This window comes from Dendroctonus ponderosae, unplaced genomic scaffold (genome assembly GCF_020466585.1).
Source record: "Dendroctonus ponderosae isolate FM_Combo_2020 unplaced genomic scaffold, Dpon_F_20191213v2 Dpon_F_20191213_1, whole genome shotgun sequence".
Lineage (NCBI taxonomy): Eukaryota > Metazoa > Arthropoda > Insecta > Coleoptera > Curculionidae > Dendroctonus > Dendroctonus ponderosae.
The window spans coordinates 24,056,277-24,081,784 of record NW_026017110.1 but is presented as its reverse complement, the minus strand read 5'-3'; the positions used below and the strand labels follow the sequence as shown (position 1 = coordinate 24,081,784).

Genomic DNA, 25,508 nt, shown 5'->3' with positions numbered 1-25,508 from the left:
CTTACTAAATCTTCATATCATTTTAATTACTCTTATTAAGTTAATTAAACCCCAAAAAACCTTGCTTTTTTTAATGTTATGTATGAACTAATGCGAGAAAAAAATGTTTTTTTGGCTTGATATATTTTAATTAACTTAATGAGGCTGTCAGGCAAAACTCAAAAAATCTTCAGGCTCCGCCAGCAAAACGAAAACTGACCGTTCCATTTAAAACGGTCATATCCAATTTTTCTCGATTTAAGTTGAGTGAATCAATATATTTTTTACGCAACTTACCTTTTCCGCAGTACATATTCCTTTATAGCAATCTAGTTTTCCACCCTATAAACTGGATCTACCTAAACAGCTTCGTACATTACTTTGCCCTATTTGCAGATAGTAAAAATAGCGAATGGGTAAAGTTTTATTAAACAGAACTCTCATAAACAACAATTTGCACAAGTTGTTGCTCTTTATTTGAACTTTTCGTCGTAATATCCTGGATAACCGCCTGCAAGGCGTCTTCCCAATCTTTGTCTACTTTTCCTTTATTCTTTTTATCTTTGCGACTACCAATTCGCTTTGGCATTGATACCTGAAAGGACACAAAATCAAATAAACTTAGAGAAGACTGAATTTTTCAAACCAAAGTAAAACAGACTAATTGCTGGATTAAACTCACTAATTAATCGATAAAATCATTCAACAATTTAATTCAGATTTAATTTGAAATATTCCAAGGTTTTTAATGATGAAACCCAACACCACTTGGTCTCTTTATACCCACGTATTTAGCTGGCAACTTTATTACGTGTGGATTGTAAACGTATTTCGATTGTTGCTGTTATTTTAACAATTTACGGCTTTTTGAACACTTTCAAACGCAATGTTAATGGCTACATTTATAGTAGCAAATCTCATTTCTTACTCGTGTTTATTAGATGTCTGCCATGTAAACTGTTGAGCACACATTGAGCCAAATGATTTTTAATTATTTCGTGTAGAACTTCAGGCTTTACTTACCACTGTCAATACTTTCATTAAATCCTGTTGAAAGGCCAGAACATCTAGACCAGGCGCGTTGTCCGCAAACTTCCGGAAGTTTTCAGCCAATGGTCCCCTAAGAGCTTGGAGTTGCCTCCATGATTGGGCGTACTGTCGTCGCACCAGCTCAATTATAGTGGAGGTGAGAGCTAATCCGACCAGAATGTAGAGAGTACAGAGCAGCATGTATTTGGGCTGTGCTGAAAAATATAAAAAGTGATGCAAATTGCATTATCCCAACAAACCTTCATTCATCATTTTTGTCTTTATCATGCTGCCATTCCAGTTCCGATAACGTTTCAAACTATAAGGACTCTATATCACATTTTTGGTCACTCACAGTAAAATTTATTGCAAAACTAAGCGCCATCTAAGCCCATAACAAGGCCTATTTTTTTGTTTTCCTCTGGCGATTCTCTGGCAAATAAATTCCGCCTCGCCAGCAACTTCCATTGATAAACTTCCCTGATCTGGATAAATATCCTTTTCAATATACAAGTTTCACACCATCTCGTTACTGCTTGTTTTGTTTCGCTTTATGTTTCGTATTTCCACAAACGATTTCTATGTTGAGGCATATAAATATTTGTTGAAACTACAGGATACAATTCGGATTTTTATCGTTCTGGATGGGATGCCGTATGTTTTTGTTTGGGGAAACTCGCTTATTTTCATTAACTGATGCTTGAAAATACGCTTTTAAAACTACTCATTGATTCAATAGGTAAAAAGTTTTATTCGAAATACCACGTGATCTATACAGGCTAAAAAACCGCTCCACAGTTCGACACCCAATTTATCATTCGCAAAAGCAGATATCGAGAAGAGACGACAATGTCGGGGACAAGCTGATTTTGTCGATTTATTACAGGGAAATATGGGACTACTTTTTCTTTCAGAAAAAGGAATTGATTTCAAGCGATTCCAAAGTGTGTTTTTGTATCCGGAAATGTCCTAAAGTTGGAAAAGCCCATAAAAACTCAAATGATTTCACAGTAGGAGTAGTTTCGAAAATTGAACGAAATATTGCTCGCGTATATTTCCTTCTTTGGCTCAGCATTTGTTACTTTTTCAACTCACAAACACATGGACTTTTTATTTTTTAAATTTTTATTGCACTTTTTCGAAACCTTTTTTCGAGATTTTAAATCATTGCACGTCTCAGTGCAATATTTTATGGAAAAATGATGATAGATTGGAATGATAAGAACAAGAAAAAATATTCGTCATTCGAAGCGACCAGTTTGTTGTTATTAGTGTTTTATTTTTCTCTGCAAGGCTGCAGAAATTCATGTTTCAGCAAAGAGAGTATGTAAATAAAAATTTAAAAACCGTGTTTTGATTTGACTGCCGTGCAACACTTTGTGCAATAACAATAAATTGGTCAAGCTATTCAATATAAATGAATTGCATCTAAAAAAAAATTAAGACTTACTCGGAACCAAGTCTCCAAACCCAATAGTGGTCATCGTAATAAAGCAGAAATAAAACCCATCAAAAAAGCTCCACTCTTCTTCCCAAAGTACGAAAATTGCCGCCCCAGCTGCTAAATACACGAAAAGGAAGCACACGGCCGATAGGGCGTAGGACGAAGTTCTTCGAGCAACCATAGCATTCCTGCGAAAAAATTGTATTGATTAGAAACTGGTAAAACTTATATTGTTGTGGATTGATACCTTAAAGACTTGGGTAACGGAGGAATTTGTTGCATGACTGCTGACAAAGTGGAAGCAAATAACCGACCCCAATCAGCAATAACCGTCATTGTTAAAGGTATCCCTACCAAAGCGAAAACTACGCAAAAAGCCTTGCCTTCTAAAGTCATAGGAACTATGTTTCCATATCCTGAAATTTGCAAAAATTGTCTTCAAAATGAAGGAATTTAAGCCGTAATTTACCTACCTATAGTGGTCAGTACTGTGGAACAAAAAAAGACTGCTTTCAAGGTAGTCCACTTGGCCATTTCCACTTTGGGACGTAACGGAATACCATCGTTAAACGATGCCTGATGATAAATTTTTAGAGGTAAAAGAACTTCAAAATCTTAACTTAAGCAGAGAAATTCAGAAATGTGAAAAATAAAAAATCCGTTTACAAAACATATTCCGTGAAGGAAAAGTTGGCTCTGATATCAAATAACAGACTTATGTCGAAGAAAAGGAAGTATTTAAAGATAAGCCTGACATTTCTCAATTTTTCACAGTGAAACTAAGAAATCGTAGAAAAATTTCAAATTTTTTTCTCATAAATAAAATTAGATGTTGGAGTAGCGCCAGCAAATACATACAGCTTTTTTATAAAATTTATAAATCTTCAATAACAGTGATTTTTGGTTGCAGTGTTTATTATATTATATAACGAAACTAATCCACTAACTTCGTCAATTAAGATTAATTTTAGTGGCGAAAATCTGTTAAGCAAAATATTAGAACAGAAAGAAAATTAATGTTTTCAAGTAATTCTACAGCGAAAAATTGACCAAAACAAAACTTGGCCAAGACCAAATTTTGGAAAACAAAACATTTTTGTGAAACTTCGGATCAGCATTCCATATTAGTTTTAAGTTGGCGAGTTTTCAATTTGCTCGAAGAAACGTTGGTCTATAAGCCAAGGAAGTTTCATTTTGGTAGTTCAAATGAAATCGGTGATTTTCTTAAACATTGTTATAAAAATTCTAAAACTCAAAGGAAACTTCATAATTCTAAAAAACTGTTTTTTGAAGCTTAAAAATCAAGCTTAGATTCGAGAGAACTTCAGTTTTAATTCTTGTGCACAGCGATCCCTTCACATTTCGGTCCTTTGAGTCGGATTTCTCCAGTGTCCAACACAACAAGAAAGCTTTGGAATATAAACGAGCTGTTTATTAGATTAATGAAAATTATCCAACAAATAAGCTCAAAATCTAAACTTGAAAAACTGTTTTCAAGCTTTTTTAAACTACAGAATATTTTTGTGAATAATAAAACGGTTTGTTAGACCAAGTATCAACAATTCAAACATTTTTTAAGTTCATTGGAACGGTTCCTACAAATCGCCGTATAAAAACCATTTTATGGAAAATTTTAAGCTGCTAATAAATGAAATACTAATTTGTACAAATATTAACGAAAAAATTAGGATTTCAAGCTTGTCCCTTGAAAGTCAATTTGCAAACGTTAGAGACAATGAAACTACTAAAACTTAATAAAAACAGCAAAAGAAATCTTGAGGAATTCATATAACATATTAAAAATATACAAATCAATTAATCCATCAGATACAATTCAATAATTCCAGGACACTTTAGCCATTTGTGGGAAATGTTCTTGTCATTCCCGGGACACCATTTCCAATTTATATCCGATCGAACCGCAATGGGACGAGTCTCCACTATATTTTCAACCGAATGCTGACCAGAAAATATAAACATTCAATTTTAGTTGCTGTAAATAAATAGCGACGAGATTGGGCAAGTTTTTCGGTCAAGGCGGTCATTGCTTTTGCATAACGTTGGTCATTTTACTCGAATAATGAAAAAGTTAAAATTGAACTTACCTCTAGAGCTTTTTCGTAATTATCCAATTCAATTGATATGAGGTTTCTTAAATCTGAATTATTCACTATTATCCTAATCAGGTTCTGCCTGGTCTGACTAAGGGTGCCGTTGTGATATTCGATTCTGGATAGTTCAGCTGGATATTCTAATCTTCTAAACACCTAAAAAAGTTTTCAGTAAAAGTTACAACTTAATAACAAAAATATTTCAAATGAGCGTTTTATGAATTCGAAATTCCTGTCGACATCGGTCATTTAAATGCGTAGAAAACTGTGCATTGGAGAGCCATAAAGAGATTAAACTGTTGAAAAAATCGACGAAAGAGGCCCGTTCTAAAAGCTGAGGTGCAATTTCCAGTCCAAGTCCAAAGTACGTATACTACTGGCGTTTTAAAGCCGGGCCTAGAAATGGATGATATGGACCAAGCGAAGCTTGGAAAATGTTGTGTAATTCTTCTAAGTCCTCGGAAACATGTTATCAACATGCAACCAGGCCCATTTTTATACCATATCTGAAGATAAAATATTTCTGCAATTTTTCAGGCAAAATAAGATTTGCTTTCTTGATTTCATAGCTTGATTACGACTTTTCACTTGCACTGTTCTGTTAACACAAAAAGTTATAGAATAATATAACGGAAGTTGATTAAGAATACAACAAATGACTAAAAGGAAAATTAGGAAATTGAGATTTAATTATAGACCCTTTCTTGAGATACGCAAACTTGTGGTTTAAGTAATGCCGATGATTTCGCCTCTCAGTCTGCAATGCCTGGGATCGCAACTAAAATGAAATTGAATTAGGACTACGGTAAAGTCATAAGTAACTATTGATTAGCTTCTTTTGGTCTAGAAATTGCTCCTTAAATCTAGTTTTAAACGTATTCAAGCGTTCTTATATTACAAATATGTTTATTAATTTAAAAAAATGCCAATGACAAGCCCCCTTAATAAACGAGGCCTGATATAATATTGAAAATGGGCTCTATTCTATAATTATACACGGGAAACCGCTCACAAGTACTTTCTGGGAAAGGGGTATAGTTGTGGTGAAATCAGGCAGCAAATTTGTAATTTGCCATTTCTAGTCCACCTAAGGGATAATTTCGAAGCGAATTTGACCATCTGTTGTAAAGCATTTTATCATCAAAAATTGCATTTTTTGCATTGAAAAGATCTTTTAAAGCTATATATTTTAAAGTCAACGATTATGCAGAGGTAGATCTTAATAGGTTTTTTCAAATCCTACAGTTTGTCCACAAAAAGAATGAGAAGGAAAAGTCGTATAAAAACTCGTAAAGACAGAAAAATCTGAAAACGACACAAAAGAAATGTTAAATAAACAACTTAAGCAGCTAAAATAAAAACTGTTTTGTGCTTAATATTTCTTAACTTGCTTACCAATCCTCCTAGCACGGTATATCCAGCCAAAGCCACCAACAATCCAGCGTGTTGACAGAAGGCCTTAAGGCGAAGACTTTGCCACCAATCGCGCACACGAGACTTAAAGTCCATTGAGGAACTGATTTGGACGCGCGTCTCGACGGCGATCAAAGGCGTCGTGGTCCGACGATCTTCGCGTTCTTGCATTTTCATGCTTGGTAAAAATAGCGCTTTTTTACTATGCGGAAATCCGAAAAGATCGAATTTTTAATAACAATGCAAGTGAAGACGCATTGTTCTGTCGCAGAACCCTAAAAGTATTTAGAAAGTTTATTTTAACAGTTAATGTTATATAAAATAATATTTTAGAAGACAAAAATTCAATTAGCAATTTGTCGGACATATAATATGCGGACGACACTCCCTTTATAGCGCGTGATGAAACTATTGCAAAATCGGTAGAAAAATTTCAGAATACTAAAAGACATCATGGTTTTTTAATGAAGCCAAATGCCACTAAACATCTTTAACTTTTGCTATCGGCGGATTACAGCGGATTCTCCAACAATAATAGCAGAGGTTCACACAACTGAACCGAAAAACTATAAAAAATATTGGAGATAACAATCGGCAAAGTACTAAAATTTAGGAAATATTAACAAACGAATTTATAAGAGGAACAAAACGTCTCAGATTTCTTAGCGGCAAAGGTATCAGGAAAAAGTATCGGCACCAAAAATGCTACAAACAAGTCTAAATCCTAGAGAAGATAGAGAGAGATTTTAGGAAAAGAGTAAACTCAAATGAAAAAACGAGGTAAAAAAAAGTTAAAAAGAAAAAATAAGAGATTTTTACGATATCCAACGATTTTATGTACGAACGCATACGTTGCATCAACAATAATTATTTCGATTTATTCTTTTATTTATTCAAGATTTCTTGTTTGAAAGATTTTTTTTGAGAAGCCATGCGACATTTTTTTAACCCCGAGCAAACAAATTTGCTACACATTTATTTTTTCATTTAGACTCTTGATGTCTTACTACAAGCGACGTAAAAATCCAGATTAGTTTATTAAAAAAATTAAGTAATTTCTGCTGCCGGAACTGGAAATTTTCTTATTTAATGCTCTGCAAAAGTTCCCCTCGGGAGAGCCAGTAAAAACCCCATTTCCATTATTCTGGAAGTGAATCAGCACGTTTTCAGAATGTTTTCTTATAAACTTGGCAATCGGTTTTAGTTAACTCGGCGCATTCAAAACAGAATATCCAAACGTCCAGACAGCAACATTTGTCTATTTCCATTCCGAAATTTCTGGTTTGCTGCAATTTTCGTTCTATCGAATTCATAAATTTGCTCTCTGTCATCAACCAACTGAATTAATTAGTTCTAATTTTAGTTCAGAAAATGATGAAGAATTAACAGAAAAAAACTGAATTAGTTTCTTTGCACCTGGTGACGCTATTCAGTGGGCCGAAAAAATAGTTGGCACAAATGTACACACTTGCTAAACATCCCAAAGAAATTTAGCAATAACAATCCAAAAATATAAGCAAAGTGAGCAAGCTGTTCCCACCGGAAAATGTCCAAAATGCAAATAAATCTCTATTGCTACAATTAGCAAGTGATTTAACACTATCTAAGTTTTATAAGCTTCCGAATAAATCTTCCATTCGAATTCAGGTTGTTTCGATTCGGCCAATTCACTTGAACTATATGTGAAACTTAAAATTGCCATAAGCAACATGTTTATTGGGATTTTGTTGATGGACAGGGGCATTTTAAATAACCAGGCAAATAATTTCCAAAGAATTTTCCATTAAAGTAAACAGACGTCCAGCGACGACATGCGAATTTTCACACAAACAAATCGAAAATACAATAAATATCGGATGACGTGAAAATATATTCGATTTTGAAGTTCTCAGCGAAATTAAAATAAATACAACCCAGCCATTTCTCAATTACGAAAATTGATGATCCTTCATGGAATTTCCTCCTTTGAAATCACCACTACGTAATATTAGAGATCAGATCTGTCTGGATTGAAGCAAACAATACTTTTATTACGGCAGGTTTTAGCAGTTTTATAATTATTTATATCCCGATGTTATAAAATAGATTAGCTATTTCGGATTCAGCCAAATATTTGCCTTATTATCTCAATAAAATCTACCAATCGACTAACATTTTTCGACTTCAATTTTTCAAGATTTCAAACAATTTCAAGCACACATTACGAATAATTCGCGTTTTTAATTGTTGTATATATAATTTCAATGAGTATTTGAAGTATATATTGGGTAGTAAATTAGGCAAGTACAGTGAAATATGGGGATTTTGAAAATAAATTGGTACATTTTTAACAAAATTATTAAAAACATCACACAAAAAAAGGCCATCGATCTATCGGTCTTTTAGCCCATGTTGTTAAGTAAATTTATTGTTAAGAACATTTACAGTGCAAAATAGATACATTACTAATTTTAGTATTATAAAGAATTCTACATGAGTCAAATGAAGGAGTCGGAATCCAGACTGTAAAGTATGTTTTGTTTCAAAGATGATTTACAATTGAGTGAGTTGAGTGGCAGTTTTGCAACTTTTTTGGTCATTTGCAAGTTCACTCGATGGATCAATCTTATTTTTCAATCCATCAATCTTCGTGCTATCGGTTCTTCGTTTTCTATGTATTGTTCAGGTTTCTCAGCTTCGTTGAGTCTTAGTATGTTTCCATAGTCTAGCAGTGATTTAGAGATGGTTTTGTATATTTTTGTAGCAAATTTGGAGCTGATTCTTTTGTATTTGTATGTGAGTCATCTGAAATGTTTAGTACAATTTCTGTCCGAGTATTCACTTTCAGTTTTTTGTCGATTATTATCCTCGTTTTTCTGTTCAGTTTACTAATAAGTTTGTACATTAAGCCATATATTCTTCACCTTGATTTGAGACGCCAGCAATAAGTGCGTCTACTTAGCTAATAAAACTATACCTATTTTCACAATCCATTAAGAAAATGTTGCATGCCCCCAATCTTTCTGGAGTCTCATTTACCATAAATCCACCTAACCTGAATCAAGGCAAAGCACGTCTTTTAGATACCTCGCTTTTAGATAAAATGAGAAAAACAGTAAATTATCCCAAAGGTAAGTTTAAAGCTTATCGTTTCTGTCGCAAGATAAAATCTGGCTACCTTTTTCATTATCTATCTACGTGGCCTTTATATTGTACATACACAAAATTAAATCGACCCGAAAATAGGTACAAAGTAGTCATTATATAAAGGGAAAACGTTACAAAAACTCACTTAATTTTTAAATGATTTCAATATTTGCAGAATAAAAATAATCAATAAAAAATCTACGTATGAATTCGATTGGCATGCATTTATTTGTAAACATTAATTTAAGTTGTAAACTTTTAACTGAATATTTAAAAATATATCGATAAATTACGTGTAATTTTTTTGAATGATTTAAACGTATGAATAAATACTTATAAATCAAATAACTTGCATTCGAATCGAATGCCTCATTGGTTATACTTAGATTTTTCGACCTATAGCCACATTTCGATTCTACTTTAAATGCACGATTTTATTTTTTTTTAATCGAAAATTTGACTTTGCTTCATGTTTTTAAACATTTTAATAATTTCCGTGAGGCAATAGCTGTAACGTGTGCCAAATTACTGAAAACAATATCTAAATTTCAAACAAACTCAGTTAAAGAAATTGTAGAAATAGTGACCACAAAAATGGACAAAGCACATACCTACCAAAAGAACAGTGGAAAATATAAACTAAATTAAAGCCGCAACATGATAATGGAGAAATACTTTTAAGAAAATGTAGACAGATAAAAAAATATAGACAAAGTAATGTATCAATTATTTAGCAAATTATTCGGAATTTGGATTAAAAAGTGGAGTCCTATGGGATTTCAAGAAATGACTGGACAATGTCCTGCTATGTTTCCCTTTAGGTCTACTATACGCAAACATTTCAAAATATACAAATTATAATTTTTGAGCGATTTTTCCATGTAACTGATTCTGGCCTAAACTGAGAAACGAATTTAATACACACGAACACAAATATTTTTACTAAAAAGAAATTAGACAGAATAAACAACATTGCGGAAAAAATTATGGCAGAAATTATAACTTACCTGATTTTGCAAGAGAAATTCTTAATGTAGTTTTCAAAGTTTGCATTTACAGACGTAATTTCACGAAATGGTACAAAAGGGCGCCTCGACGCTGTTGACGGACACGACGACGAGTCGCGACTGATTGGCAAAATATTGCAGAAAACGAAACAAAAATACGGCCCTATTGGCACTGTGGACGCCGATTTTCTCTTTGCAAAATTACCGTCTACTAAAGTAAAACAATGCAGGGCGTTCAAAGAGTATTGAGTGTATAAATTGTAAGTGTTTCTGATTTTTTTTTTTCCGGTGAGGTTTGGGAAATACTGTTTTATGCACTCCCAGAGCTGGTGGTCTGTCGCTCTGGTGTGTGTGGGACTCCAGCTAAGCTGTTTACCCACTAAAACCCTTTCCTCACCGCCGAGGTGGTGTTTGGCATCGCACCGCGGTCATTTCTGTCCTATTGTGCCCTCGTACTTTTACTCCCTCAGTATTTTTACTCCCTTGTATGCATCAGAAGTGTTTCTGATGCATACAACATGAAATTTACAGAGCTTTGACTAAAATCCATTGAACAAAACTTGAGTGGTAAGAAGAATATTTTGATCTTATACCTAACCGAAGCATTTCAGTTCAATTTAAATGCAAATCCTTCACTTTCGTATGCTCTGGATTTATTAGAAAAGCAGTCAATAAATCGCCTCGCTTGAAAAATGGTTAAAGCTTTTCAAACATATAGATTTTCCATCAGGTTACTTTGAACTTGTGAATTTATTGTGACCCTTTTTTGTTTGTGACTGCTTAACTACCGTTTAATGCTGTTTTAGTTAGTGCTCGATAACGGAAGAGTCTCCCTTCCCACTCCAATAAGGGAGTCTAATTATATGCAATCGAAAGTCGATTAGACAATTTCACTTCTGCACTGCTTAACGTCTTTAAGTGGGCCATTATCTTCCTAAAAAGTCTTCAATTGAACATTCGAAAGACAATGCCCAATAGTCCTGGCAATATCGATAATCCTAATAAGTCTAGATCGTCAATTTATTAGCAGAAAAAGTACATGTGCTTGATTGGGTTACACATTTCAAGTTCAAAATCGACAGGACTGTGTTTAGTTGCAATTAAAATGATTTTTTATTGACCTCGCTAAAATGTTATTGATAGTTAACTGGACAGGAAATATGAGAGAATACTTACTAGTTGCAATTATGACTACAGTTGAAGAGCTTCATCGGTAGACCCCAAAAAGTACTGAGCGAAAATGTGACGCCTCTTTTGTTCTTTTAAAGGTAAACAACTGTGAAAAAGTTATTTAACTTTAAGTTTTAGTAGCTAACTTCAAAAATTTTAAGCTTCAAGTCACACATCGAAGACACAAACAGTTGAAGAATTTTGCATTTTAAATTCATTACTTAATCATTCCCATCTTGCTACATCAATGATCTATTATGACTTGAAGATTTCCCATCTTCAGTTAAACTAGCCGTGTTCCTCAGCAACTCGCCAAAGCGAATTCGAGCTCTTCATTGGGAAGATCTAAGTAATTTTCGCAGTGTTCATCGCGTTTTGGGTCGGTGATTGTTCTTACGCGAGATTATATAACATGCAAGTACATAAAGTACTCATTATTTCAACTTTAAGTGTGTGAATACATAAGTGAGTTAATTTGCCTGCCCAGTTGCTTCCCAGTGATTTCAGAGTGTTTACTAGTTGCAACCCATCCAAGTCAAGTGAGTGTTAAAATGAAGAAGTCGAAATTTCAGCCCGATAGAAATCTGAATAAATTAGCATAATTGGGAAACACACTCTTTATAATTCAAATTTGGGTGATAGTTAATTATGCAAAAAAATTAGCAGATTCAAAATCGTGCAACCTCAATACCCGAAAAAGTTACAGCGTTTTTCAGAGGTTATTTGCTTAAATCAATCATCATAAAATCAAATTCTAACTACAAGGAAATTGATCGCAACTTTCCGCACGTAGGTTAAAGTCCAAGTACGAAAATTTAAGGAGTGTTTTTAACGAAATTATTAGGCTCGTTTTACCAGTTTTAAAGATTAATCTTATTTAACTCGTTTAAGTAATTAGGCGATTGTTTAGTTAAAAGGATTCATTTGGGAAATACATATATTAAACATATTTTTCTTTGTAATAACAATCAACAATTTTTAACTGGGTAATTATTTTCCCGGCGATTTTGATATTCACTAAATGAATTAAACCTTTTTAATTCGGGCTGACAAAAATGCAGTTAAAAATATTTGTATTTATTAAAATTCTGGTTACTAAAATTTATTTATCGTTGTTAAAACAAGTCGTAAATTGTCATTATAAACCGCGCTAATAAAGCAAAAGTTCCCTATCTACTAACTAACTTGCTTTCGTATAAGATGTAGAAATTCAGGATTTTGTTTTGGTAACTCTCTATTTATTTTCCTCTCTCTGATTTGTTCTTTTCAAACAAAATTGATAAAATCTCAGTATCTTTTTTCTGCATTAAGGTCTCCTTTTCTAGCATTTCAGTATCTCTATGTTGTATAAGTCTCAATTAATAATCTCGTTCTATTTGCTCTTACAGACAACCATTTTAAAGTTTTCTTTGATAGCAACAATTCTTTCAGTACTTCAATTCCTCCTCTCCATGTCAAAAGAAATTCCCTTTGCCTTTTCTTAAACTGATTTAAAAACAGAAAAAACATATTGTTTATAATTTGGTTTAAATTAGGTTGTAGAAGTTATAAAGAACAATAATCTTGTAATAAAACTTTCCCGTGGCCAATTTTTTAAATATTTTTTCGTTTAGCAGAAATCCATGAAATTAGTACAAAAGCAACAAAAACCTTGCCCTAATGAAGACTCCACTTGCTCTAGTCGCCAATTGGTGGCGGTCTTCTGTAGACCCTGAAGTTATTCTGAAAGAGTATCGAAGTTTTCAGAGCTCTGAACCTTCTATTCCAAGTAGGTATTTTAACTACTATTTATTTTTTTAATCGTTAAAAACAAACTGTTGCTCGGCACAAAAATCAAACTGTTACCTCAATTAAGTTTTCTTATTGCAAAATACACATATAGACCCTGTATAAGCGCATAGCATAACTTCATCATGTGCTAAAACCGGTCTAATTATATAAGAACATTTGCTCAGTGCAACAAAAATATTAAACATTGTAAAACATTAAGTGGCTTAATGAATTGGGTTTTTTATAAATAGTACGGTTGATCTGTTGATTTGAATGGAAATCGCTTCATTTGCATAGAAGAAGATATTTAAGGTGGAGTTTTTTTCCGAAAGTCGCTACTGTAAAGTCCAAAGTTTCGCATATAATTTTACTACCAGCGTAATTTACCACAATTCGAATAAAACAGACCCATCTGGGGCAATTATTCTGGGAATCTGAAGAGAACAGGTTGTTTAATAACATTGTCACGTTCTGGCTATTGTATCAAGAAAAGCATAGCTCTAAAAGGTAAACTAATAAATAAAGCTTAAATTGAATACTATGAAGCTTCGGTTTTGTTTTGAATAATCTTGTAAAACAGACTGAGCGATTATTGGAAAAAATTGTAGTATAATGGAAAAACTATGTCCACAGGTCTTTTAGATCAGGTGAAAGGATTCAATAAAGAAACTAATAATAGAAAAATCATTAAAAAAATGTAGAACACAAAACTAAACTTCTACCAAAAAATTGCCAATAAAAATGTACAAGATATTTCCCCCAAAGGGTCAGGGGTAATATTTCCATTTCGAAACCCCAAAACGTTCTTGTTGTATTATTAACATGACTGTTTTAAGTAAGCGTTTTGCCCCCGTTTGAAACTTTAAGTAATTGCCCGGAAAATGTATCTGCTATGTAGAATTCTTTGGTAGTAGATAATATGTTTAGTGGACTCTAAAAGAATGCTTTTCTGAAGTGCTTTTGCCTCATAAAAATTGAGTTTTTCGTTTGAAATAGTTGAATGGAAACTAAACTTACTTGTTCAACTAATCTAAGAATAATGCTAATAAAAAATAGCAAATCATTCCGTATATAAAATAAAACCGATTATCCTGTAAAAAAACTAGAATACAGTAGTTAGAAAAATATTGATATATGAAAAGCCGTTGTTTTAAATAAGAGAACTCGTTATTTTAGCACTTTCTGTGATCCTTTAATGATGGAAACGTTTTGAAAGAGCATGTGGAACTTTTCCAATATCCAAACAAGAACTTTTGTATTTTCCCACATCTTGCCGGTAGTTCAAGGGCTTAAATCTATCGCTTTAGAACGAGATTGTGTTATACCCTTTTTCCTGTTATTATATAACTGTAAATATTTTGTAAGGGTCATCTTTAAAACAACAGGTTTAGAAGTTTGTGTGTGTGAATCAGTTGTGTTTTCAAAAGTGATTGTTAATGCTTTATTTGAATAAAAAAACATTAACATTTCGGTGCAAAAACGCGATAGTTTAATGTTTCGGTGTTTAGAAGATATGAAATCAGCTAAATTAAATCACATTTTTCTTTCGTATTTGCACAGGCTAATTTCGGACATAATAGTGTATTGTACCATTAAAATGGAGTAAAAACGTAAAAATTAGTTCTAGCACTGTCCAATTTTCCACCGGTAGAATATTTCTTTCCGTTCTAAAAGTTCGCAAAATTATTTTCTTTCCGTTTTATTGTGAAATTTTCGCTTTTGTCTTGCCAAATTTATACTAATTCCACGACCCTTTCATCATTTTTATGTGGTCATTAATTTTAGTTCCCCATTTATTTAATTACTAATACGTTTCTGAAATAGTTTAAAACGTTTTAGTGGTTTTTAACGTTTAAAACGTTTAAAAAAATTATTTTTGTAATTCAACAGGCTGTTAGGCATCGATGTTAATTGGAAAAATTTACATCTAAAACTGCAAATGTGCAAAGCGACTATTTCCGATATTAAAAGTAGCTCAATTCGAGGTTTATTGAGTAAATCCTATATAAAAACCAGCAGTTCATTACTGAAAGTAACTTTCATCAAACAACTTTCTCAATCAGTTCCAAGTTGGTTGAATTGGCAAATAAGTTTTTAGAGCAAAATTTCTAACAAAAATCGTTTTTGATTTACTCGATGCTAATAGCAATTGAAAGCCTGTTTACAAAGCGAATTCGACACGAATCCAACAGAAATATTTACTGTAACTGGCAAACTTGGCATATATTCAAAATTTCAAATTTTCCTTCGGGAATATTAAGTTCTCAAAGCACACACACACGTAAATAGTATTGTATTTTTAAAAGCACTTTAATGATGTATTTCCGGGCAAATACAATTACATTTCTTTAGGTGGCCTAATGAAATTTGAGTTTGTTTAGCTAATTTACTTCGAGATGCAAATTCGATTGCGAATTGATGGGCATTTATTTCCAGGATTTCCATCAACACTTTCCTACGATAATGCAACCGATATCTACGAAAGCATCACGGGCTTTAACCCCGTATCTTTAAATTATGACTCAATTATTACGTCTTTAGATGACCTAAACAGGTATAAATCCAGTAAATTTCGAATTCCCAGTGAAATTGAATGGCACATCATTGGGCCCGAATACGTGAAAGATCTGTTTAAAGATGCAAATGATATAGAAGTAAATATCGGGTTTTTATGGGCAGCTTTTTTGAAACGAGCTGATTTAGTTGGTGTTTTTCTGGAACTTGGAGCTGACCTGAGGTGAGAATATGTGTTATTTATTGTTTCTAGCTCTAATGTTGGGGAGATTTTTTTACTCGACGACTTTTCCTTAATCTCCAGGTCCAATTCGTTCACTAAAGTTGGACTTTCACACACCTTTCCAGTTTTAAGCCTTGACTTCGGTCCCTTAATTTCTTCAAAATGTTGTAACTTTTTTAAAAACACTTTACAAACTATAAAGTTTGCATTGTATACGAGTAGCTATACGTTAAGAACTTTTGTTGTTGAAGTTTGTTGTGTACACGCGAGAGCTTTATTTACTCAAAAAACTGTACGATTTTGTAAACATTTAGCTTCAGCCTCAAGTGTTATTCCGATTTTCACTTAAAATATTGACTGTTTTCAAGAAAAACTACTCGAACTGACGGAAAATCCCAACACTTCACGTTTTATAAGCCGAACCCTTGAAAACTTTTTTCAGCTCCATACTTTTTAGCTTCCACGAACCGAACTATGGACTAACCGCTCTCCACTTGGCAGCTTTCGCTGGCTGCAAATCCACCACTGAATTTCTCCTATCACAAAAAGAATGCTACGTTAACTTGATGTACAAATGCTATTCACCTCTTCATTGTGCTGCCTTTGGAAACAATCCAGAAATCGCATCGATTTTGTTGGAAGCCGGAGCAAACATTGACGCCATTTCCAATGATCTTCAGAACAACCTGGAAGGCGTTTTGCATTGTGCTGTTCGAAGCAAAGCGGTTGATTGCTTAGAACTTTTATGCACAAAAGGTAAATCAACGCTATGTGGGTTAGTAGTTGAAGCTTTCCATACATTGGGTATTTTTCAGGCGCCAACGTTAATCAATTGGACAGCTGTGGACGGACAGCAATACATTTAGCTGCAGAGCTGGGAAGTGCTGAATGTCTTCGAATTTTGGTGCAAGCGAAAGGCGCCAATATCGATTATCAAACTAAGGAAAAACAGCATACAGCTTTGCATGTTGCTGCTCAGCAGCGGCATGTGAATTGTGTGGATGTTCTTTTGGATTATGGAGCTTTGCCAAACATCGTCGATTACAAGTAGGCTCTTGTCCCCGTTAGGCCTGGGTAACTCAGTGAATTTTTAGCAGTTGGCGCAGTGTTACGCAAACGGCTTGGTGCGCCAACCCAACGCACCGGCGCAGTAACAGGAAAATGTTGATGACTTTTTTTACTTGTTTTTATATTTATTTTGAGGGTCATTTATTAATAATATTTTTAAAATTCCTTCAAAATTTCAGAATTTTCCAGTTTTAGCCAAGTTACTCTTTCTTCTACATGCTCAATTTTAGCGGTTTCAGTTAAAAATGCTGACGATTTTAAGGTATTTGCCGCGAAAAATTATGAAATTAAGTTCGAATCCTTCGCCGCTTTCTAAAAAGTTTTGAAATCCGTTTCCAGCTTCAAAACTTGGAACAAAAATTCAAATAATTTTCTATCAAAAAATGAACAGAATTAGCGAAAGTTTATAACGGATCTCTCTGAAGACTGTAGAATTTATTTAAAAAAATGTGTTTTTTTAGTTTTGACTGAATTTTTTTGCTTTACTTTCTGCTCAAAAACGCTCTATTTTGTAGTAGAATTTCACTTAAAATTTCTGACGATCTGGAGGTCTTTTACGCGAAAAATTACAAGATAAATTTATAGCTTTGTCAAAATTTTACAAAAACTTTTTTCAGCGTCGAATATTCGGGACAAAAACGAAAATAAATTTCTCCCGTTTTTCCCTAAAGCCATTACGGTTTTTTTCTAAAACCGACCACAAAACAAAAATATTTTAATCGAAATTGCAAAAAGCCATTAGTTTCTGATCATTTTCTTTTTTTCTGACAATAATGGGATCTTTTCAACCAAAAATGACAAAATTAATTTTGCTGGAAAATCCGCTAGGAAATTCGAAAAACTTTAGAAAACCCATTTCAGCTTTGAATTTGGCACAAAAATCATTAAATTTTCAGTTTTTTACCCAAAGTAATTGGGACTATCTTGAAAAAACGCTCAATTTAGTAGAGTTTTACTTCAAAATACTGACGATCTGGAGGTCTTTTACGCGAAAAATTACAAGATAAATGTATAGCTTTGTAAAAATTTTACAGAAACTTTTTTCAGCGGGGAATTCGGGACGAAAACAAAAATAAATTCATTTTCACTCTCGTTTTTTCCCCAAAAACCATTAAGGTTTTCTCCAAAACCGATCACAAAACTAAAAAATTTTAATCGAAAACGCAAAAAAAAACATTATTTTCTTCTTTTCTGACAAAAATGGGGTCTTTTCAGCCAAAAATGGCAAAATTATTTTTGTTAGAACATTCGCCTCATTTATCGGTTTGCAGGGACGCATTTGGCACAAAATCCAAATTATTTTATTCAGTTTTTTACCGAAAGTAATTAGGATTATCTTGATAGAACAACCAGAGAGCAAAAGTTTACAAAAAACATTTGGAAAAATCTCCGCCCTCATTGTTCCGACGATTTTAAAAGTTTCTTAAAATTTTCAGGTTACTTCAGTTTTAACAAAGTTTCTATTAAGCAATTCTTTCTAGGCAAAAATCGCATTATTTTTTAGGACACTTAAAATACGGACAAGATTCAGGTATTTTCTGTGAAAAGTTATTAGCTACATTTTATTGGAACACTCGCTTCTTTAACCGCTTTGCAAAAATTTTTGGAAAACTTTTTGCTGCTTCGAATTACGGACAAACCATAATAATTATGTCTTAGTCTGAGTACTTTTCCAAAAATATTTCTCCTAACTGAAAAAGCGAAAGTTTATAATAATTTATTTGGAAAACTCTTGGAAACTAGGGTTTCTTCACTTTTAGGTCAATATTTGAAAACAACACTGGAAAAACCGTGTTTTTCCTAAAGTTTTCCTGTAAAATATTGGCAAACTTTTATGCAACAAAATTAAGAGTCTTTGGACTCAGTTCTGTTGCTGGGAAAATCTAGATGACTTTTTTTAGTTGTTTGAACAAGGTAGTAAAACGTTACTCAGAACAAATGTTAATGACCTTTTTTTTTTTAATGTCAAAATTCCAGTCTCGGGTCTCGTAAAGCTGTAATAAATCACATATAACTCATGAACATGAGTTATAACGCGTTAACTCAGAGAACGGCAACAACTCAATAGCGCAACTCAACACAGTGTTATCCAGGCCTAGTTCACGTTGATTGCAAGCAAGATAAGCTGTTGTTAAATTAATATACACTTACTTCCTTTAATTTCACTTAAAAAAATTAAATAAATAGCACACAAAAAGGTAAGTTTGGATACTTCACATTTTTGAGCTGATTATTTTGCTTTTGATGAAAATAATTATATTTTCAGAAGAGAACTGATGCAGGTGCGGTAAAGATATTCTATTGTCGATAAACCCATGTAAATTGCCCAAACATAAAAAAACGATGAAAAACGCCGGCAGAATCCTTATTTTTATTCAAAAATAGTACACATACTTATGAAACAATATTACTGCCTACTAAATTGCCGAAAGCGCAAATACCGATGAGAAACAGTTTGTTCATGATTTGAATACAAAGCTGGAAAATCACCAGGCCAAAGAAACCAATTTCAGGCTTATAAATTACAACCTTAGATTTTTTTTTGAAAACCATTGGAACGAACAAATGATTTCTGAAAAACGGTGAACTAATAATGGGACACTGCTAAATACAGAATTAAAGATCTCTACAGAAAAGACGAATTGCTAGTAAAAATTGTCCAATTAAATAGTTGTGGCTTAATCTGATTGTTCACTGCCAGTTAGAATTACATTTTATTTTCCACCCAAATTAAAAATAAAAGCAAACAAATTTGCAGATTAAAGTATTTAATCAATTTTCAGACACCGCACTCCTCTTCACTTGGCAGCCAAAAGCCAAAGCAACGAATGCGTGAAATTGCTGCTTCAGAAAGGCAAAACCAATCCAAATCTACCAGATGCGAATCAAAGAATGCCTCTTCACTTAAGCGTTGCTGAACCCCATCAAACAATCAATTGCGTTACAATGAAAACGCTATTAAGGTCAGTTAGTACCATTCTGCTTGGGCAATTTTTCTACAGTCCATTTTCGTAGATTTGGTGCTGATGTTAATGCAAAAGACTCTAAAGGCTGCACCCCGTTGCATTTAGCTGCCACTAACGAACTGCCCAAGTATGTGGAAACTTTGATATTACACAATGCAGATATAACAGCCACATGTGATGGAGGTGTTACCGCTTTGGGAATGATCTACCGGAAAACGCCGGCTAGTATGGACACCATTAGGAAGAAACTGGATGAATGTATTGTTCTTAAAAGTCAGGATTGTAGCAGCAGAGAGTCGGAGCTGGAAGTGAATTTCACTCCCATATTGCAGCACTGTTATCCTAATGAAATTGAGTTCCTAAAAACTCTTCTGGTTGAAGGGCAAAAGGAGCTGCTTTTACACCCGGTGTGCCGGGCATTTCTTCACTTGAAATGGAAGAAGATCAGAAAAATTTTTGTCTTCAGAGCCATCTGGAGCTTTTTGCTGGTCTTATTGATGTCTTCCTTTGTTTTAATGGGGTTGGCAAAACACTGCTACAACGTCAGCAAAAACATCACCCTGACCACCTACGACCTGGACAGAGATCTGTGTATCAACCACTCTTTTGCTGGAAGCTTTATAGTTGCACATCCTTTCATACTAGAGCTGCAATGGTACTTGATGCTCATACTTGCCTTGGCAATAGTTGTTAGGAAGTTATGTGCGATTTCAGCCTATTCTTCCTTCATCCAGTACTTTCGTTCTATGCAAAACTTACTAGATTGGAGCACTGTGGTTGTGGTATTTCTCATATCCTTCATCTATACTGGCCGAACTTACATATGGCAAAACCACGTTTGTGCCTTTGGGGTGTTGATCGTCTGGTACAACTTCTTCTACCTACTCGGTCAGTTTCCCTTCTTCGGCACCTACATAGCAATGTATTCGTCCGTCCAGAAAGAGTTTCTCAAGCTGCTACTGATCTTCTCTTGCCTGCTTATGGGCTTCAATGTGAGTTTCTGCGTGTTGTTTCCAAACTCCCAGCTTTTTCCAAACGTCTACATCGGATTCATTACGGTGCTCGCCATGGCTATTGGCGAAGCCAATCTTGATCTCATCACAGATCCCAACAAACAAGACGAAATCTTCATGTTGCGCGGTTCAGCTCAATTTATTTACGCAATCTTCATTACTTGCGTGACAATAATACTCCTCAATCTCCTAGTGGGCATAGCCGTGCATGACATTCAGGGCCTTAAAAAGACGGCAAAATTGACCAAACTCACTAAAGCCACTGAACTGATATCTTGCGTGGACAGAGCCCTGTTCGCAAATTACTTTGACAAAATATTCTTGCCTGAGGTTTGGCGCTGGAGCACTTTGATATCCACTAATGGATATTATGCGGTCACCGTGAAGATCTACAATCACCAACAGGGCCTTCTGCCGTCCGATATCATTCATGCGGCATATGAGGTAGCCAGGAAGCATAAGAAACGAAACAGAAGTAGCAAATCTCATGACCAAGGTAAAATTTCGATGGCACCAAGGGAGCAATTATCCAGGAAAATTAGTTCGAAGAACTTTGCAAATGAAGTGGATGTGAGCGGTTTGCAAAAGGATGTAAGAAATTTGAGCAATCAGGTGGCCAATATGAAGGAGATGTTGGAGAGCCATCAACGATTAATGGAGCAGATTCTGCGGTCGGTGAATGCCGGCGATAAAGGCATATATTTTTAGGCCACTTGGTGTTGGGAAAACGGAGTTCAAATCATGCCAGCGCAGCTAAATAATTCATTCGAACCCCGAGGGATGTTCTAAAAGGTGCAACTCATGCGGTCTGAAGGAAAAGGAATCAACTAAATGCTGATTAAGAGCAAAACTATTCAACCTTCTATGTTATACTGGTCGAAATGTAAAAAAGATGTTTATGAAAATAACATAATAAAGAATCATGTTGATAAAATTTTAAATGCTTTATTGACGTGAACAAAACATTTTATTCAGTGCTATTAATTTTTACTGTTTTATTTTCCATTTTAAACGCCCATAAAAACAATGAAAAAATTAACTAATTTATCTTTAAGGATTGCGCAGCTATCGTTAGAACAATTAGTTATTCTCGGGTTGTTAAACCGGATTTTCAAGTAATTTTATGCTGACGTTTCTCTTACACGTATGACAAACAGATTCAGTGGTGCACGTCAGTCCATAAGCTCTGAAGATGCTTGCGTCTTCAACGACGGAAGAATAAGCAGAAAATCGCGAACTGATTCATTCGTCTTTAGCTCCATATTCAAAATATCCAAGTTATGTGAAAATCATAAATAATTTGTATTCCTCCGAATTCAGTAATACAACATGGAAAAATTTAGGAAATAAACTTAATGCTAACAAAAAATCAAGCTAGCAAATAAAGAAAGTAAAACCAAACCAAATAAAACTGACTAGAAAATGAAACACGGGCAAAAAGGAAATCGAATTATTTATTTGAATAGAAAGATAGGCAAACCTGAAACCACTTTTTTTCTGTAAAAGTAATGCTAGAATTTAGGCCTAAGTAACACTGCGTTGAGTTGAGCTATTGAGTTGTTGCCGCTTTCTGAGTTAACGAGTTATAACTGATCGGTTAATGAGTTATAAGTAATTTACTAAAGCTTTGCGAGACCCGAAACTGGAATTTTCACATCTAAAAAAAGGTCATCAACGTTTTTTCTGAGTAGCGTTTTACTACTTTGTTCAAACAACTAAAAAAGTCATCTTGATTTTTTCAGCAACAGAACTGAGTCCAAAGAAAGGCGACGAGTTTTCTTGTAAAATCGTTCTCTTAATTTTTTTGCATAAAAGATTCAGTTTGCCAGTATTTTACAGTAAAATGTTAGGAAAAACGCGGTTTTTCTGTTTAGAGACAGTGTTGTTTAGAAAAATTGCCCTAAAAGTGAAGAAACCCCAAAGAGTTTTTCAAATAAATGATTATAAACTTTCGCTTTTTCAGTTCAGAGAAATATTATTGGAAAACACTTAAAAATTATTATTAGGGTTTTGTCTGTAACTCGAAGCTGCAAAAAGTGTTCCAAAAATATTTGCATAGCGGTTAAGGGGGCGAGTGTTCCAATCAAATTTATCTTATAGATTTTCACAGAAAACATCTGAAAATTATCAGTATTTTACTTAAGAAACTTTGTTAAAACTGAAATGACCTGAAAATGACCTGAAACTTTAAAAATTGTCGGAACAATGAGGGCGGATATTTTTCCAAATGTTTTTTGTAAACTTTTGCTCTCTGCTTGTTCTGTCAAGATAATCCTAATTGCTTTCGGTAAAAAACTGAATAAATTAATTTGGTTTTTGTGTCAAATGCGTCCCTGCAAACCGATAAATGAGGCGAATGTTCCAACAAAAATAATTTTGTCATTTTTGGCTAAAAAGACCCCATTTTTGTCAGAAAAGAAGGAAATCATCAGAAAATAATGTTTTTTTTGCGTTTTCGATTAAAAACTTTTAGTTTTGTGATCGGTTTTGGAGAAAACCTTAATGGTTTTTGGGGAAAAACGAGAGGAATTTATTTTCGTTTTTGTCCCGAATTCCCCGCTGAAAAAGTTTCTGTAAAATTTATACAAGGCTATAAATTTATCTCGTAATTTTTCGCGTAAAAGACCTCCAGATCGTCAGTATTTTGAAGTAAAACTCCACAAAATAGAGCGTTTTTGAGTAGAAAGTAAAGCAAAAAAATTCAGTAAAAACTAAAAAACCATATTTTTTTAACAAACTTTACAGTCTTCAAAAGTATGGAGATTACGAGATTTCCAAATAATCTGTTATAAACTTTCGCTTATTGTGTTCGTTTTTTGAATGAAAATTATTCGATTTTTGTTACAAATTCGAAGCTGATTTTGATTTCAAATTGATTGAGATTTCAAAACTTTTTTCAAAGCGACGAAGGATTCGAAATTTATTTCATAATTTTTCGCTGAAAATACCTTAGGATTATCAGCATTTTTAACTGCAACTTTAGAAAATTGAGCATTTAGAAGAAAGAGTAACTGGGCTAATACTGCAAAATTCTGAAATTTTGAAGACATTTTTAAAATATTATTAATAAATGGCCCTTAAAATAAATCTAAAAAACAAGTAAAAAAGTCATCAATATTGTCCCAGTTACTGCGACGGTGCGTTGTGTTAGCACACCAAGCCATTTGCGTTGCACTGCGCCAACTCCTAAAAATTCACTGAGTTACCCAGGCCTACTAGAATTGTTGAAATTTATAATCCGATTTAGGCCTTAATTCGTCTGTTATTAAGAAATGAATTTTGCTTCATATATATAAAAATGAATAAATACTAGTAAAGAAAATAGCTAACGAAACAAATTAATCAGAAAATATTTTAAGGAAAAATAAATTGAAAGCAATTGTTAAGGTTAAGATATCTAGAGAATTATCTGTTGTGCCAAACAAATAATTAATTTAGCAACAGAAAAAAGTAAATAGCCTTAAATCTACGCTTCTATTTATGCAAGCAAAATATTTTAAACTGTATTAGAGTAAAATGAGAAGAAAAACTCTAAATTAGACACGAAAAAGTTTTCAATTAATAATATAATATAATGTGTAACAAGTGGTGACGAATTAATGAAAACTTATATATATATACAAAAATATAAAAATCGAAGAACAATTAAAACGTAGTAGCATAATTTGCAACTAATCTTACAAATAAAAGTTATATTATAAAAAAAGAAATTCTGTACATCCTGATGTCACTGTAACTCAAAGTAGAGCTCTAGAATTTTAAGAAAACTGAACTTACCATGAGGCTATCCATTTCCGTATCCAAATAATCCTCAGATAAAAACCAAATAGACTTTAAACCTCTAAATTCACATTTTAATATTTTACAATATCAGCAATTTTAGGACTTGCACAATTTTCCTTACCCATCATTAAACAGTAGCTCGATTCGACAAAAAGACATGAAAACGGCTGACGAAATATTAATGGGACGAAAGAAGCTATAACCGATATCAGGTTATAACAAAAAAGCAAAATGTTACAATTTTGAGATTATCATGAAGAAAATCTCAAATCGTAAAGCGGGAATTATCCGGTCTGACACATCAGTACGTATTGATCAAAACTCTATTGAAAATTAATAACAGAAAGACAATAAATTCAACAAATAATAACAAACAGCTCTGTATCGAAATGAAACTGTTGAAAATAAATTTCACTTAAATGAAATAAACAGGTCAAGCAACTATGAAGTTCCGGTCCAGACAAACCTAAACTAGCCCAACGTGTACATAAAAATTCCGTGTTGACGCAAATTGGAGGAGGAAATATTCAAACCGTTTTCGTATTTATAAATGCATTAACTGATCAGCAAAATAAACAAGTGATTTTCATTACTTTTCCATTACTGAACACTGAATAAATTACCTTCAAGCAAAAATCTACTCAACTTTCTCAAAGTGACGCAAAATCAACGAGTTCTAATAAAAAAAAATGCCTTAACCAAGTCTAATACATATTTACACGCCTACAGACTAATGTAAAGATTTGTGCAAATCTATGTGCAATGAAAATTACGTTTTCGAATTTAGTATATTGTATTGCGCACGGCCATGCCGCATACGCTTAACCCCAGGACATGCTCAGGCAAATTTTGCTGCATTATTTAAAAAAACAAAGCCTTAAGGGGAACTCAA

General features: G+C 33.5%; 2 protein-coding genes across 3 annotated transcripts; one reads left to right on the top strand and one right to left on the bottom strand.

The window, feature by feature from the left end:
- Positions 1–390: 390 nt before the first annotated feature.
- LOC109542438 (potassium channel subfamily K member 6) lies at positions 391–16,252 on the bottom strand. Of its 2 annotated transcripts, none has more exons than XM_048660993.1 (8): positions 15,782–16,252; positions 5,959–6,251; positions 4,558–4,719; positions 2,926–3,028; positions 2,700–2,868; positions 2,459–2,640; positions 1,003–1,223; positions 391–574 (listed from the first exon to the last, which is right to left on the bottom strand). In XM_048660993.1, the coding sequence occupies exons 2-8, from the start codon at positions 6,151–6,153 to the stop codon at positions 407–409; spliced, it is 1,200 nt and encodes a 399-aa protein (XP_048516950.1). In that variant the 5' UTR covers positions 6,154–6,251; positions 15,782–16,252; the 3' UTR covers positions 391–406. The 2 variants fall into 2 exon arrangements, with proteins under 2 accessions (XP_048516950.1, XP_048516951.1); XM_048660994.1 differs by having other exon boundaries at positions 15,904–16,252.
- Positions 11,293–21,762, top strand: LOC109534270 (transient receptor potential channel pyrexia). Its single transcript, XM_048660990.1, has 7 exons — positions 11,293–11,818; positions 12,896–13,047; positions 15,486–15,786; positions 16,244–16,542; positions 16,602–16,833; positions 19,638–19,817; positions 19,870–21,762. Exons 2-7 carry the CDS (start codon positions 12,939–12,941, stop codon positions 21,539–21,541), a joined length of 2,793 nt encoding a protein of 930 aa, XP_048516947.1. The 5' UTR covers positions 11,293–11,818; positions 12,896–12,938; the 3' UTR covers positions 21,542–21,762.
- Positions 21,763–25,508: the final 3,746 nt, after the last annotated feature.

What these genes read in the sequence shown, in the direction of transcription:
- LOC109542438 (XM_048660993.1), bottom strand. Translation starts at nt 6,153, where the DNA reads ATGAAAATGCAAGAACGCGAAGATCGTCGGACCACGACGCCTTTGATC. An exon ending in CACAGTACTGACCACTATAG is followed by an intron (nt 2,869 to 2,925) that starts GTAGGTAAATTA and finishes TGCAAATTTCAG; the next exon opens with GATATGGAAACATAGTTCCT. An exon ending in TAATGAAAGTATTGACAGTG is followed by an intron (nt 575 to 1,002) that starts GTAAGTAAAGCC and finishes GTGTCCTTTCAG; the next exon opens with GTATCAATGCCAAAGCGAAT.
- LOC109534270 (XM_048660990.1), top strand. Translation starts at nt 12,939, where the DNA reads ATGAAGACTCCACTTGCTCTAGTCGCCAATTGGTGGCGGTCTTCTGTA. An exon ending in CTCTGAACCTTCTATTCCAA is followed by an intron (nt 13,048 to 15,485) that starts GTAGGTATTTTA and finishes ATTTATTTCCAG; the next exon opens with GATTTCCATCAACACTTTCC. An exon ending in GAACTTGGAGCTGACCTGAG is followed by an intron (nt 15,787 to 16,243) that starts GTGAGAATATGT and finishes CATACTTTTTAG; the next exon opens with CTTCCACGAACCGAACTATG.